Here is a 13,512-nt window from a genome sequence, read left to right as displayed (position 1 = left end):
GAGGGCCGAGCCCTTTGCACGAATTTCGTGCATCGGGCCTCTAGTCAATAATAAGAGAGAATCATCAATCAGCTGCCTCCTGCATGCCCCCTACTGGGGATCAAGCCTGAAACCCTGGCATGTGTCCTGACCAGGAATCAACCTGTGACCTCCCAGTTCATGGGTCGATGCTCAACCACTGAGCCACACCGGCAGGGCCAGATTTCTTTTTAAAACACACGTATTCCTGTTAAATAGTGGGTTTATTTTAAGACAAAGATGACGTGAAATCCTTCAGGGATACCTCGAGAGGGTGGTAGGCAAATGACTGAGGTTTGGAAAACCGTGCTCTAAAGCTGAGGGCCCCCAAACCAGATGCGATGTTGGGAAGTGGCGAGGTCCCCAGTCCGGGGGCACGTACGGGTGGAAACTGGATGCTATAAAAATAACCCCGGCAGAGGCTATGAGTCAGGGTGGCTCTGCACGACCACACCATGCCTTTCGGCTGAGACTGCATGAGTTCGCAGTTCTCATTGTGTGGGGTCAGTGTCCCAGTTCCATGGCTGGACAGTGGCAGAGCTGCAGACACAATGTCATCAGAGGTGCCCCAGTTGGAAAGGGGAGGTGTTGGGACTGCCTTTCTTTCTAGCAGGGTGACCTCACAGGCCTCCAGGCATGCCAACGGGGAATGGTACAGTGCGATGTCAGGTTCACGGGGCTGGCTCCCCAGCTGGCTCAGTATCTGCCCTGGTCTTGAGTGTTTCACGGCAGGAGTCCCTTCCTGTCAGTCCCTCCAAGCCCCCAGGTAAGGGCCAGGACCTAGCTGCCCTCAGGTTACAGAGAGGTGCTGTGTTAGGCAGGGTTCTCTATGAAACTGAACCAATTGGTGTGTATTATAAAGAGAGATTTACTGTAAGGAATTGGTTCACCCAAGTATGGAGGCTGGCAAGTCCAAAATCTGCCAGGTAGGCCGGCAGGACCTAGGGAAGAACTGGTATTGCATTTCCAGGGGGAAGGTCGGCTTTTTCGTTGTCTTCAGGCCTTCAGCTGATGGAATGAGGCCCACCACATCATGGAGGGCAGTCTGCTTTTCTCAGTGCGCGCCAATTAATCTCATCCAAGAAACACCCCACAGAAACACGGTGGCCTAGCCAGGTTGACACATAAAATTAATGATCACAGGTACTTTAGGTGGGCCAGACACACAGCATTAAATAAAATAGAATCTTTCAAATACTCCCCTTAAAATTCCCTTCTAACCCTCCAAGGAGAAACTCTCAGTTTTGTGCAAATGTGTCTTTAAAACTTCTGAAACACGTGTGACATCCTGTTGCAGCAAAGAGAGAGAGAAGCTGGCCGGGACTCACAGCTCTCAGCAGCAGCAGTTTCTAGCTGGAACCTAATAACACTGTTTTGTTTTCATTGTATTTCTCTTCCCCAGCACCACCTACTTAGGGCAGCAACGGCTGCCTTTCCGTTTTCAGTCTTGACATAAGGTTTCCTTTTATAAAGATGTGAGTTTTAAAATCAGTTACTAGTAATACAGGGGGTACACAGATAGGCCTGACCTTCTGAAGGTGGTGCCGGGATGACGGATTTGGAAAACGTTGACGTAAGCATCGCGGGGACGGTGCCTGAAATATCCCCTAATTTTCCGCACATCTCGAGCTTCCTGTTGTCTGTTTGCACTTCTTTCCCTCCGGGAGACAGCTCTGGTGGTCATTTCCACTTGGTGGCTGCCACCTGAGAGTGGTGGCGGAGGACAGGAGGAGAGAACCTGGCTGTTGGGGAGGAGAAGGGACTGGGGTGGCAATTCTAAGAAACGTCACTGAGATTCTGGTTGTGATTGGTGCATGTACTTGTTATATACAGATGCTGTTCTAAGCATGTCCACTCTGTTATCACCCAGCAGTCCTAGGAGGGAGGTGTGCCATTGTCATCCCCATTTTACAGATGAGGAAACTGAGGCAGTGAGTGGCCAAGCTGCTGGGCCACAGTCCAGTCTGGCTCCGTCTGAGCTCTCACCGAGTTTTGTACACATTACTTCCTGCTGGTCTTCCCCCTTCTTCCCCTTCCTGTGTGAATTTACTCGGTGGTGGAGGCCTAGCTTCCTGGTCTTGAGGCTCGTTGGGCCTGGCTGAGTTGTAGGCAGTGATTCCTGGTCCCTCACTTGCTGGCAAAATCCATCTATAAAAAGGACAACTCTTGTCACTTGGGCTGTTAAAGGGAGTGCCGCTGCTCTGCGGATTACATGAAAGTCACTAATACAAGGTGCTCTGTGGCGGGAAGAATATCCCTAACCCAGTGGCTGTGAGGATGGGAACACCCTGAGTCTGACACCTGCCTCACCCCTAGCCACCTAATCCGAATCCACCTCACCCCACACTGACATGTGCGCCTGCAGATACAGTATCAACCCTCTCTGGGCTGGGCTGTGTGTTTGCCGGGCGGCGTAATTACAGGGAACTCCTGGGATGACAGCAGGCAGCAGGGAGCTCTTTAATTGAGGGGGTCAGGTAGCAGTCATTGGCAGAATGGTGGTTATTAGCCCTTTTAAGAGCTGCCCAAACTAGCAGACATTCAACAAGTATGTGCTGAGTAACCTTGGGCACTGGGAGTATGAAGATGAGTAAGACGGGGTTTCGGTCCTTGAGGAACTCTGAGTCTCACAAAGCAGTGTTTTCCCCTGTATCAGTTCGCACTTGCTGTGTAACAATCCATCCTGGAATGCAATGGCTTAAAACAGAAAACATTTATTTAGTTCCTGATTCTGCAAGGGGGACCGTGTGGGCTTGGGTCAGCTGGGGGCTGGCTGGCTTAGGGCGGCCATCTCTGCTCATGGAGCCTCCTGCCCTTCCACGGGGCAGCCAGGATTCCGTGGGCAGTGGGCGGGGAATGCATTCCACCTCTCAGGAGGAGGATTCGATTCGTGGAAATGTTACTGAAACCCTTTGTGCTTATGACCAGGAGAGATGTTGATCTGCATTTTTCTTACAATGTCTTGTCTGCTTTTGAGATCAGGGTATTGCAGGCCTCATAGGATGAGTTGGGAGGTATCCCCTTTTCAATTTTCTGGGAGAGTTTATGCGGAGTTGGTATTATTCTTCCTTCAGTGGTGGCAGAATTCACCAGTGAAGCCATTGGGGCCCGCGTTTTCTCTTGGGGAAGGGACTCCAGGCACTTGAGAAACAGTTCCTTCTTTTACTGTCAGACTTGGAAGAAAAGTCTAGCTCCTCTCTTGTCTTCTTCTTAGCTCTGTAGCTCCTTGGAACCTGGTTCCTTTAGTCCAGGGGTCCGCAAACTTTTTAAACAGGGGGCCAGTTCACTGTCCCTCAGACAGTTGGAGGGCCGGACTATAGTTTAAAAATAAACTATGAACAGATTCCTATGCACACTGCTAAGTCGGCTGCTAAGCAGGACAGGCAGCGGCGGCAAAAACACCCGGCGGGCCGGATGAATGTCCTCGGCGGGCCGCATGTGGCCCGCGGGCCATAGTTTGAGGACCCCTGCTTTAGTCATTCATTCAACACACATTTACTGAGCACCATCTATAACCCGGGCACTGTGCCTTCCTGTAGAAACATGCCAGGTCCCGGACCCCAGTGGGAGAGGCAGTAATGCCCAAGTTAACAGCCACAGGATAACCAGCAGGTCGCAGGGAGGAAAATAAAGAAGGGCCTTCGTTCACTTCACCAAAATTATGACCAAGTTTGCCTGTGAGCTCATTTTCCATCATGATGGGTTTTTTCCTAACCCTCCTCTCTTGCCGTCTTGTTTCCTCCCCACACTGTGCCCACATCGCTGTCTCCTTCTCTGGCCTTTCCTCCCCACCTCTGCTCTCTGCCAGCACTTTCTCCCGGGTAACACTTTATATCTACCCGGGCTTTTGTCCCCCACGCTCACCCCCATGACCCTGGGTTTCTGCTCCCAGCTCCCGTTTTCTCCTGAGTGACAGTCCCGCCCATATTTCCAACTGCCCAACCCCTTTCCACCGTTGTTAACCAGGCATTTCTAAAGCCCTCGTCCTTCCAGTGCTCCTCCTGCCCCAGCCCAAGTGCATCCGTGGAACCAGCGTCCACTCTGGCACAGGCAGACGGCCCCCAGGGTCCTCTGCCCGCCCCTCAGCCCACACAGGTCCTGGTGATTCTGCCTGCTGAGGAGCTCTCCATCTCTCCCTTCTGCCCACATCCCTGTCCTGCCTTAGTCCAGACCCTCATCATTTCTCACCAGGGCTGCTCCAGCCGCTCCCCAATTCACTTCCTTCTAAACCGTCTCCCGGACTGTGGGATGTTTTGCTTTAGAGGTGGATCTTGTTACTTTCCTGCCTGAAAAATCTTCCCCATCTCCCACTGCGTCCAGGGTAACACGCAGACTCCCAAGGCCCGTTAAGTTCTTGCCCAGCGTAGATCTGGCTCAGCCCGGGGCCCTGCCCAGCACACACCCTCCTCACACTGGTCAGGCTTCAGCGCCTCGGAGCGTTTGGCTCCGTTTGCCTACAACACCCCATCCTCACAGCCCTGCCTGCCCATCCTGACACCCAGCTCCGATGTCACTCCCTCTGAGAAGCCCTGATGACGCTGACCCCACCCCCCGGCACAGGGCTAGTCATACCTCCCTCTGTGTTCTCCCAGCACACATGTCATCACAGCGTGTTCATTTATTGGCACACACTTGGTCTTGCACCTGAGTGTTCCCCAGGGACACAGAGCCTGCCTTACTCATCCGTGTATCACCGGGCCCCGGGCGTGGCCAGCACTCAGTGAATGCTCATTGGGTGAATACTTGCTCCATTTAAAAACGGTGAGTGACAGGCTGGTAATCAGAAGGCTGGGGTTCTGAGCCCTGGTTCCCCCACCTGCTAACTGAATGATGTGGCTAAATCCCTTAGTTTTAATGTGTCACCTGCAAAATGCATCATAGTCCTTGCCCATCCTTAGGACTGGCCACCTCACTGACAAGTGTTCCTCCTGCGCTCGGCGAAGGAAGGCGCTTTCAGGACTCACGGGTGACTCTGTTCTCTGCGTCCCTTGTCCCCAGCCTGCTTCATGTGTGGAGCCCGGAGCAATGACACGTAGGGGTGACCAGCATCCAGAGCCACGTGTGGCCCCAGGATTTTGGACTGATCTCCTCACCAAGCCCGAAAGTAACAGCACCCTACCAGGGAAAAGAAACTGAGATGTAGACAATATGGTGGTTTCTCTGGTGGCTGATTGCCTAGGTTCAAATCCCAGCTCTAGCCTTTTCTAGCTCTGTGGCCTTGGGGAAGTTGCTTAACCTCTCTGAACCCTATTTTCTTTACTGTAAAATGAGGCTAATTATAGCCCTTGCCGGTTTGGCTCAGTAGATAAAGCGTCAGCCTGTGGACTAAAGGGTCCTGAGTTTGATTCCAGTCAAGGGCATGTACCTCGGTTGCAGGCTCCATCCCTGGCCCTAGTCGGAGTGTGTGCAGGAGGCAACCAACTGATGTGTCTCTCGCACGTGGATGTTTCTCTCTGTGTGTCTCTCCCCCGTCCCTTCCACTCTTTAAAAATCAATGGAAAAAATATCCTCAGGTGAGGATTAACAAAAAAAAAACAAAAAATGAGGCTAATTATAACAGTCACATCATAGTGTTTTCCCAAGGAACAAATAAGTTAATACATGTGGAGAGCTTAGAATAGTGCCTGGCACACACAAGGCAATAAATGTTGGCCATCGCTGTTGTTGATGTTGTGTTATTATTATTTCAGTGGCTGAGAGAGCCAGGGCTGAGCAGGCAGAACCATTCTCTGTGGCTTCTGCCCTGAAGCACTGCCAAATCCCAGTGTCCTGCCTCTTGTCATTTCTGGACGGAGCCAAGAGTTGTCTTTGTGCCCAGAAGCCCCAGCCACAGTGAGCACAAAGCCGGCCAACCCAGGGCAAAGGGGCTTCCGCCATCCCCAGGGCATCTCAGACATCTGGCTATTTCGGGCTGACTGCTGTCTAGATAGCAGGGCAGGAGGCTGGGCTGACCTCTGCCTTCCTGAAACAGAGGCCAAAGCCACTGTCCCCTCCGAGGGCTGTGGGCGGTGGGAGCGGCCGAGGCTCCCGCCAGCTGGAGGTTGAACTGCCAGCTCCAGAGTGGGCCTGGGAGTCTCCTTGGCAGTGTGGCCTGGGCAGCCGCTGACCGGCCGACCTTCCCCAGGACAGGGCCCAGAGCTTCCCTGGCCTTTTGAACCTGGGAGCTGTGGACGGAGCACTTCTGGGTTGGGGGCAATGGCCCTGACCTCCAGATGCCAAACTTCTCAGGTCTGTTTGAAAGGCTCCAGGATTGTCCTTTTGCCTACAGTTCCTGGAAAAGGCTCCACTCAGGCTGAGAATGGGCCGTGGTGTAAATTGTGGGAAGAACTCCCAAGGGTGGGAATAGAATCGGGGGGGCCGAGTGGTCACCTTAACAGCGTGTTCTCTCCCCTCGGGAAGGCAGCTGGCTCACTCTTGTTCCCTTGCACGAAAGAGAGCGGGTGCCAGAGCAGCTTCCTGTTAGCACCAGCAGGCAGGGCTGAGCCTCCTGCTGGGGAGATTTGTGTTTCTATGAAGGGACAAGAGGAGGGGACCCCTACACTGCCAGTGGCAGGCCTCTGGCCTTCTCTCTACCTGTAAGACCATTAGCAGTAAATCAAGTCAGATGGAGGCCTGTTGAGTCACCAGCAGAATTTTTTCCACACCCAAGGCTAGATGTGCAACACACACACACACACACACACACACACACACTGCAAGCAAACATTGGACCAAGGCATAGTAGGACAGCACCTCTACTTAGGGGGCAGCAAGGAAGTGGCAATTCTTGGTGTATCCTGTTTGCCATCTGAGATCTAGATGGACATTTCTGGGGAGTACTGTCAGCCATCGCTTTAGAACTTGACATTCACGGAGCCACAAATACTCGATTCTGCGTGCAGAATTTCCATGGCCCCACCTACATCTCCCAATGCCCCTCCTCCTCCTCCTCCTCCTCCTTTTCCTCCTCCTCACCCCTGCTTATCCCAGACTCATGCCCAAAGGAAGTGGAAGCCCATCTGCTGCTCCTGTTCTGATTACTGATTCTTTCTCATTTTAAGAAAAAATTTAAACAATAATTTCTAATGTCCTGTGCTCTGTACTCTTTTCTGTGGTTATTTTATGGGGATTGTATACAACGGTAGGCATTCAGTCTGAAGATCCTCTTCCATGGTTCCTACAATGCACCTAAACCGAGGTTGGGGAGTCCGGGTACAGTGCCCCGCCAGACCCACCTGGGTGGAGAGAGGGTGTGTTGTAATAAATTTAGAAAACAGAACGTAGTCCATTCTCCCATGTCAGAATGAATCCTTTCAGTGGCTAAAGAGCCAACATTCAAACCAATCTCAGAGGAGATTAATAAAGACAACGCATGCTCCAGTTTGGCCAGTGAGCCAATAGATTTAAAAAGGCAGGAAGCTCTATTTTTAGTCCAAATGAAGACTGAAACATCCTTCTTCGTCAAGCCCTTTCTTAATTAGCCCAGTCATATCCCAGTTTAGCTAATGGGCGTGCCCAGATCTCTCCTGCCTGGTGCAGAGCTTGAGGTAAATCCAGCCAAAGGAACAGAAACAACAACGACGCTGCCTGTCCTCTCACCTGATTTTAACTAGGCCACCGTGTGACTTCCATCAGGCCCTAAGCATGTGGGCAGGGAAGAGAGGCATAGAAAAGTGTCCTGGATTTGGGAAACCATAGATTGGTGTCCCAGCTTTGCAAACGCTGGCAAATCACCTGAAGCCTTTGTCAGCCTCAGTCTGTCATCTGTAAAATGGGGATAATGATACCTCACTCTGCCAGCTTCACGGAGGTGACGTGAAGATCCAACACAAGACAGGCTGTGTAAACTGTAGCTCGACCTTTAATCAGAAGGAGCCTCGTTTCGTGTGGGATGAGTCCTCTTGGGCATCCCCTCCCCAGGGACCTGTTTTATCTCCTTTATCTCTTGGGGTTATGCCAGCATCCTGTGCCCTGGCCACAGTTAGGAGCGAATCTGCTAGTCTTCCCTGGAGAATGCTTGTCTTACTTGTTCTGTGGCAGCAGCAGCTGCTGAGGTTGCACATGGCGGAGAGCAGAGGAGGACGGAGTTAGAGAGGGCCTGGCTGGGTCAAGTGCACTGGGAAAGATGAGTCTAACACGGGCTTGCAAGTGAAACCGTGCGTTTGCCCAGCATCTGGGATTCTGCCATAGGAGACTTGGGATGATAAAAATATATATATGGAAAGCACTGAAGAAATGCGGATAATAGATGGAGCCACAGAGAGAGAGAGAACAGGGAACTAGCTAGAGAAAAGAAGAGTTTTGTAAGAAGAGTGCAATCATAGTACACTGTTTGGCTCTGCAGCAAACAGCCAACGTGGTCATAATGCAAATGACACTTACTGATGTATGACAAGACCGTATTGGGATGATGGGTGAGGAAACTCTCCTCTAGGCAGGAAGTCAGTAATGTTTACAGTAGATGAATCTGGAAATAGAAGTGCATGAGTGTTGTTGGGAAATATGGAACTGTGGAGGGAAAGACAGCGAAAAGGTTAAGTGTTTCCCGGGATCAGGACTGGGGTGGGGCAGAAGGCTGTGGTTTTTCATCCTATGCCTTTTGGTTCCATTATCCTTTTCATTCTTAATCAGCCCATGTACTATGTAGATCAAAGCATATTTTTTTAAAAGAGAAGTTCTGCCAATCGTAAGACTGATTTCTAGACAGGAACTGGAGAAGCTCATCTGGTGCGGCCTCCCACCTTTGGACAGGTAAACGCCCAAACCCAGGTGGCCTCTTACCACACCCTGCTCGGCACCAAAAGAAAAACAGCCTGGTTTGAACTGCCTGGCGAATGCTGTGCTTGAGAGTGACAGAGACTTTTGGGAAATGGTCATTGACTGTTGCCGGATCATCATGCGCCCTCTAGGGGTCTCCCATCGAGGTTGAAAGGGAAACGAGAGGGGCCAGGAGACACTCCAGTCCTGGCCTTGCCCTCGTTTCGCTGTGGGACTGGAGCTAGTCATGGCCTCCCAGTTCCTGTCGTTTCGCTGTGGGACTGGAGCTAGTCATGGCCTCCCAGTTCCTGTTTCTGGGCAATCAGAGCGCTGAGTTTTCCAAGGGCCTTTACAATTCTACATTTCCCCAGATGGAAAGTGACAGCTTCTGTGCGCTGGGCACAGCAGGGGACAGAGGGAGAGACAGATAATAGACAAGTGAACAAATAAGATTCTTTGAGACTGAAAGTTTCCTGAAGAAAATAAACCAGGGGATGGTATAGGTGATGCTGGGATGGGATAGATAATGACGGGAGATAGACATTGCTTGGGGGGCATGGGTGATCAGGGACACTGCTCTGAGGAGGAGATGCTTGAGTTGAGACCTAGACAATGTGAGGGAAAGCCAGCAGGGGTGGCAGGGAGAGGGTGCTCTGGGAACTGCTCCAGCAGAGCACTGTGTCCCGCAAGGACAAGGGGGGGGATACAAGGGGTCAGTATTACTTTTTTTTTTTTAAGGGAAAATAAGTTTCTGTGCATGGGAAGCATAAATGTGATGCCACCCTGGGTTTGGTGGGCCAGCCTTCCCATACCCAGCCAAGGGAGCTGTCTGTCCTTCAGTATCTCCCGAGAGGGCCCACCGAGTCCCTGCCCAGGAGTAAAACATGGGTGTGTGTTGTGGGAAGGATTGAGCACTGCTAGGAAGAGCCATGGGGATGCAGAAGCTGGACTATGGTGGCAGAATTCTACTTCCGGGGGAAATAGGGGTGTTAATAAGTCAAAGATAGGAAACCAAGGCTTGTCCACCCACCCAGGCCATGCATAAGAGTTGGTCCAATACTTTCTACCCCCTGAAGACCCTCTGAAGATCAAGGCTGACACAGCACTAACAGTTCCTAGTATGCTTTGCAGTAAATCAAAATTTAATTAATAAAAATTAAAATGCAATAAATTAAATGTTCATATCCTTTGACCCAGCATCTCCACGTTTAGGAATCTGTCCAAGCAAAGAAGTAAGTTCAGAAATGTTCACTGGCGGTATCGCTTGGAGTAGCAAAAGCCTGGAAATGAACGAAATGGGCCTGGATAGGGAGCTAGTGGAGTACATTGTGGCAGAGCCTACAACAGAACACCAGGCAGTCTATCCAAAAGGAGGTGGATTCTTATCCGGGGGACATGAGCAGGTGAGAAAGGCTGGGTTGACTTAGCTCAGACTGTGGCCAAATGAGCTTGCTGTAGCTCTCAGCTCCACACCCCTGTCCTCCACTAGCCCTGGAGCCCCTACAGCCAAGGGACATTGGGACTCTGGAAGCTCAGACACACTTAGTGGAGATAGGAGGGAAGGGCATCGCCATACACAGTGGCCCCTTGATGCCTGAGCTCCACCAACCTCGAAAATGAACACTGGATGTCTCCTCCAATCAGAAGCAAAGGAGTGAGTGAGTGAGGGGTGGGGCATGAGGCCAGAAGTGTTACTCTGATGCATCTCCCTCCATAGGGAAGCATGAGGAGTGGGGAGTAAGTGTTCCCACCTAACAGATACTCTCTCTGGAAGGGGTCTTAGGAAACTGGGGAGAGTGGCTGCCTGTCGGAAAGGAATAGGGAGACTTACTTTGATTTAAAGATGTAGGAGTAAAAGGTCATATCTAGTCCCTTTTAAAGATTCAAGGGATCTCCTCTACTTAGGAATAATTTCCTCCAAAGCTCTGGTGAGGTCACTAGATCTGAATTCCAGATGTCATCATGGGAGAGTACTTCTCTATTTCCGATTTTCCCGGATGTCAAACAATTCAAACCAATCTCTAGCCACCCTTGTATTCCCCAAGGCCTTCCCCTTACACTGGACTCAAGACCTGACTTGACCCTTGTAAACACTTACCCTTTTCTGTGCAGGAGCTTATTCCTAATGTCTGGGATTCCAACTGAAATCACCTCAGGTGTTAAAGCAACGCATCCCAGACATTAGGCTCTGAGAACCACCCCCAGGATTTTTGCTAACGCTGAAGACCACCCGTTCTTTTATGTTACATAATATATTTTTAAATGACTCACTCTTTTAAAATTTCAATAAAGTTGTTTTAATGAGACTTTATATCTCTACTATATATGTTATTTCTATAAAAAGAGAGAACCTTAGCCCTGGCCTGGTAGCTGAGTTGGTTAAAGCAGCATCCAGATACACCAAGTTTGTGGGTTTGCTCCCTGGTCAGGGCACATACAAGAATCACACAATGAATGCATAAATAAGTGGAACAACACATCAATCTCAATCTCTCTCTCATTATCTCTCCCTCCCTTCTTCCCTCCCTCCCTTCTGTCCTCTTTCTTTAAAATCAATCAATACATTTTTAAAAAAATTAAAAAGAGAGAACTTAAAAAATAAATATTATAATATCAAAACAACATTGTTAAATTCTAGCTACACACTATGGCTTGCCCAAAGTTCTGCTTATTGTTGTTGTTTTAAAAAATGGCGCATGTTAGAGACAAACTAGCACCAAACTGGGTCTTTTCTCCTTGGTGGACTCAGACAATTTCGATGAGGACTTTCTCCCTACATGGTTCATTGTTATTTGATACCATATCAGTGTACCATCCAAGATCATGCCTTGTAACATGAATTCCACACTTTGGGGAAGACTGAGTTAAAGCCTTTTTTTCCTTTTCCAGAAAGTCTTAATTATGTGTCCATAGGCATTTGTGTCATCTGAGCTGGACAATGTGTAAAGCCATTATCACCCTGAAGTTTGTGGCCCTGCCTGGTGAGGTTGGCATTTTGCATTCCAGCTGGCATTAAAGTAATATCTGTGGTGCATGAGCCTTTTTTGTTTTTTCCTTTGAGGCAGCATATGATGGCAGCTAAGAGTGACGCGGGCCTACACAAAGCGGGGTTTGTCCTTCTTAAAAGAATTGGAAGAATCTCTGAACTGGTTCACTGGGTTCTTCCAAATGATGATGCAGAGTCGCAGCTGGGACCACCCAGGCTGAGTCCTGCAGCCACACAGCTCCTGGCTCATTGTTAAAGGTCCTGGGTCTCAAAGGGCGGCCTTGGTCAGGGACTCAGGGAGTGAGAGTGAGCACGCTCCGAGGGGAGAGCTGACAGAGAAAGGGTGGGGAGTTTTGCACAGTGCAACTCTCTAGGTGGGAGAGTTGGTATCAGGAAAAGGTTCTTTTAATGATTCTATTTTGGTGTGTTGTGGCTGCACCATCCCAGCTATTTCATCAGTGGCGGGGAGCATGGAGAACTCACACCTGCTTCTGACTGCGGAAATGCTTAAGACCGGAAATGACACCCACCCGTGTTGCTTACAGCCCATTGGCCAGAATTAGTCACAAGGTCCAACCTAACTGCAAGGGAGTCTGGGAAATTCAGTCTTCCAGTGCCCAAAGGGAGGAAAAATGAATGGCAGCTGTCTGCCACATATTGTATTTGCATTTAGTGTTCGGATGTTGTTCAAATGAGTACAGGTATTAAGAGGACGAGTGTTTGAGTGGGGGTTAATTCTATAAATGGTCAGATCACTAGGAAATATTTGTGTATCATGACCACCTTTGCTTTGTTACACAGCAGGGACTGTGACAATGAATACTCAACCCAGAGGGTGAGCTTCCTCTGGTGCTGTGATACCCCCAGAGCATTGCCTGGTGGGAGGGAGATTCAGACAGCATTTTAGCCCACACACAGCCCCTCCTGCTCGCCTCAGCGCCCCTGGCAGGCCACTGAAGAGGTGGGATGATTTTCTGAAGTAGGAATTCTAATTGGTTGGTCCTCACCCCAAATCCTCCACAAGGCATATTCAGTGTCTGGATGCAACAAAGAACAGCTTTGAAAAGATAGCTCTAGACTTTGTCTGATAAAATATGCAGGCAAGGAAAGACAGGAAGAGCTGCTTTTTCTTTTCTTTTTTTAATAGAAAAGTCTGTATCTTTTCTTAAAAATATATTTTTATTGATTTCAGAGAGGAAGGGAGAGGGGGAGAGAGAGAGATACATCAGTGATGAGAGAGAATCATCAATTGGCTGCCTCCTGCACACCCCCACTGGGAATCGAGCCCACAACCTGGGCATATGCCCTGACCAGGAATCAAACCGGTGACCTCTTGGTTCCTGGGTCGATGCTCAACCGCTGAGCTACACCCGGCTGGGCTGCTTTTTATTTTCTTAAACCCCGTTAAAAGTTGCTTGTTTTTCATTTTAATGTTGTCGTTGACAAATTCCAATTTCTCACACCCTCTTTAGCACATCTCCTGCTCTCTCTGGGCTTTCCACGCGACCCCTCGCCCTCCCGCGCCCTGTGAAAATGTTGGTGCTCCTGGCTTTCATCATCATCTTCCACATCACCTCCGCGGCCTTGCTTTTCATCGCCACCATCGACAATGTAAGTTCCTTTTCCTTATGACCATCCCAGAACCCCTGGACCCTGCAGTCAACAGCAGGATTAAGAACTCCCCAAGGTGATTATAATTGGGGTTGTCCTGCCCACCAAGGCATGCCCACCTCCTGAGCCTGGGCCTGAGGGCTCTGGCCTAAGTGTTGGGA

General features: G+C 50.0%; 1 protein-coding gene across 1 annotated transcript in view; it reads left to right on the top strand.

Annotated features, from left to right (window-relative positions):
- The window catches only part of EMP2 (epithelial membrane protein 2), a 35,154-nt gene that overhangs the window by 8,339 nt on the left and 13,303 nt on the right, over positions 1-13,512 (top strand). The window contains exon 2 of the mRNA XM_008141593.3: positions 13,213-13,351. Within this exon, the coding sequence (XP_008139815.1) occupies positions 13,274-13,351 (78 nt within the window). The 5' untranslated portion in view covers positions 13,213-13,273. The remainder of the gene's footprint in view (positions 1-13,212; positions 13,352-13,512) is intronic.

The sequence above is a fragment of the Eptesicus fuscus genome, chromosome 4, assembly GCF_027574615.1.
Source record: "Eptesicus fuscus isolate TK198812 chromosome 4, DD_ASM_mEF_20220401, whole genome shotgun sequence".
Classification (NCBI taxonomy): domain Eukaryota; kingdom Metazoa; phylum Chordata; class Mammalia; order Chiroptera; family Vespertilionidae; genus Eptesicus; species Eptesicus fuscus.
This window is presented reverse-complemented; position numbering and strand designations above follow the sequence as displayed.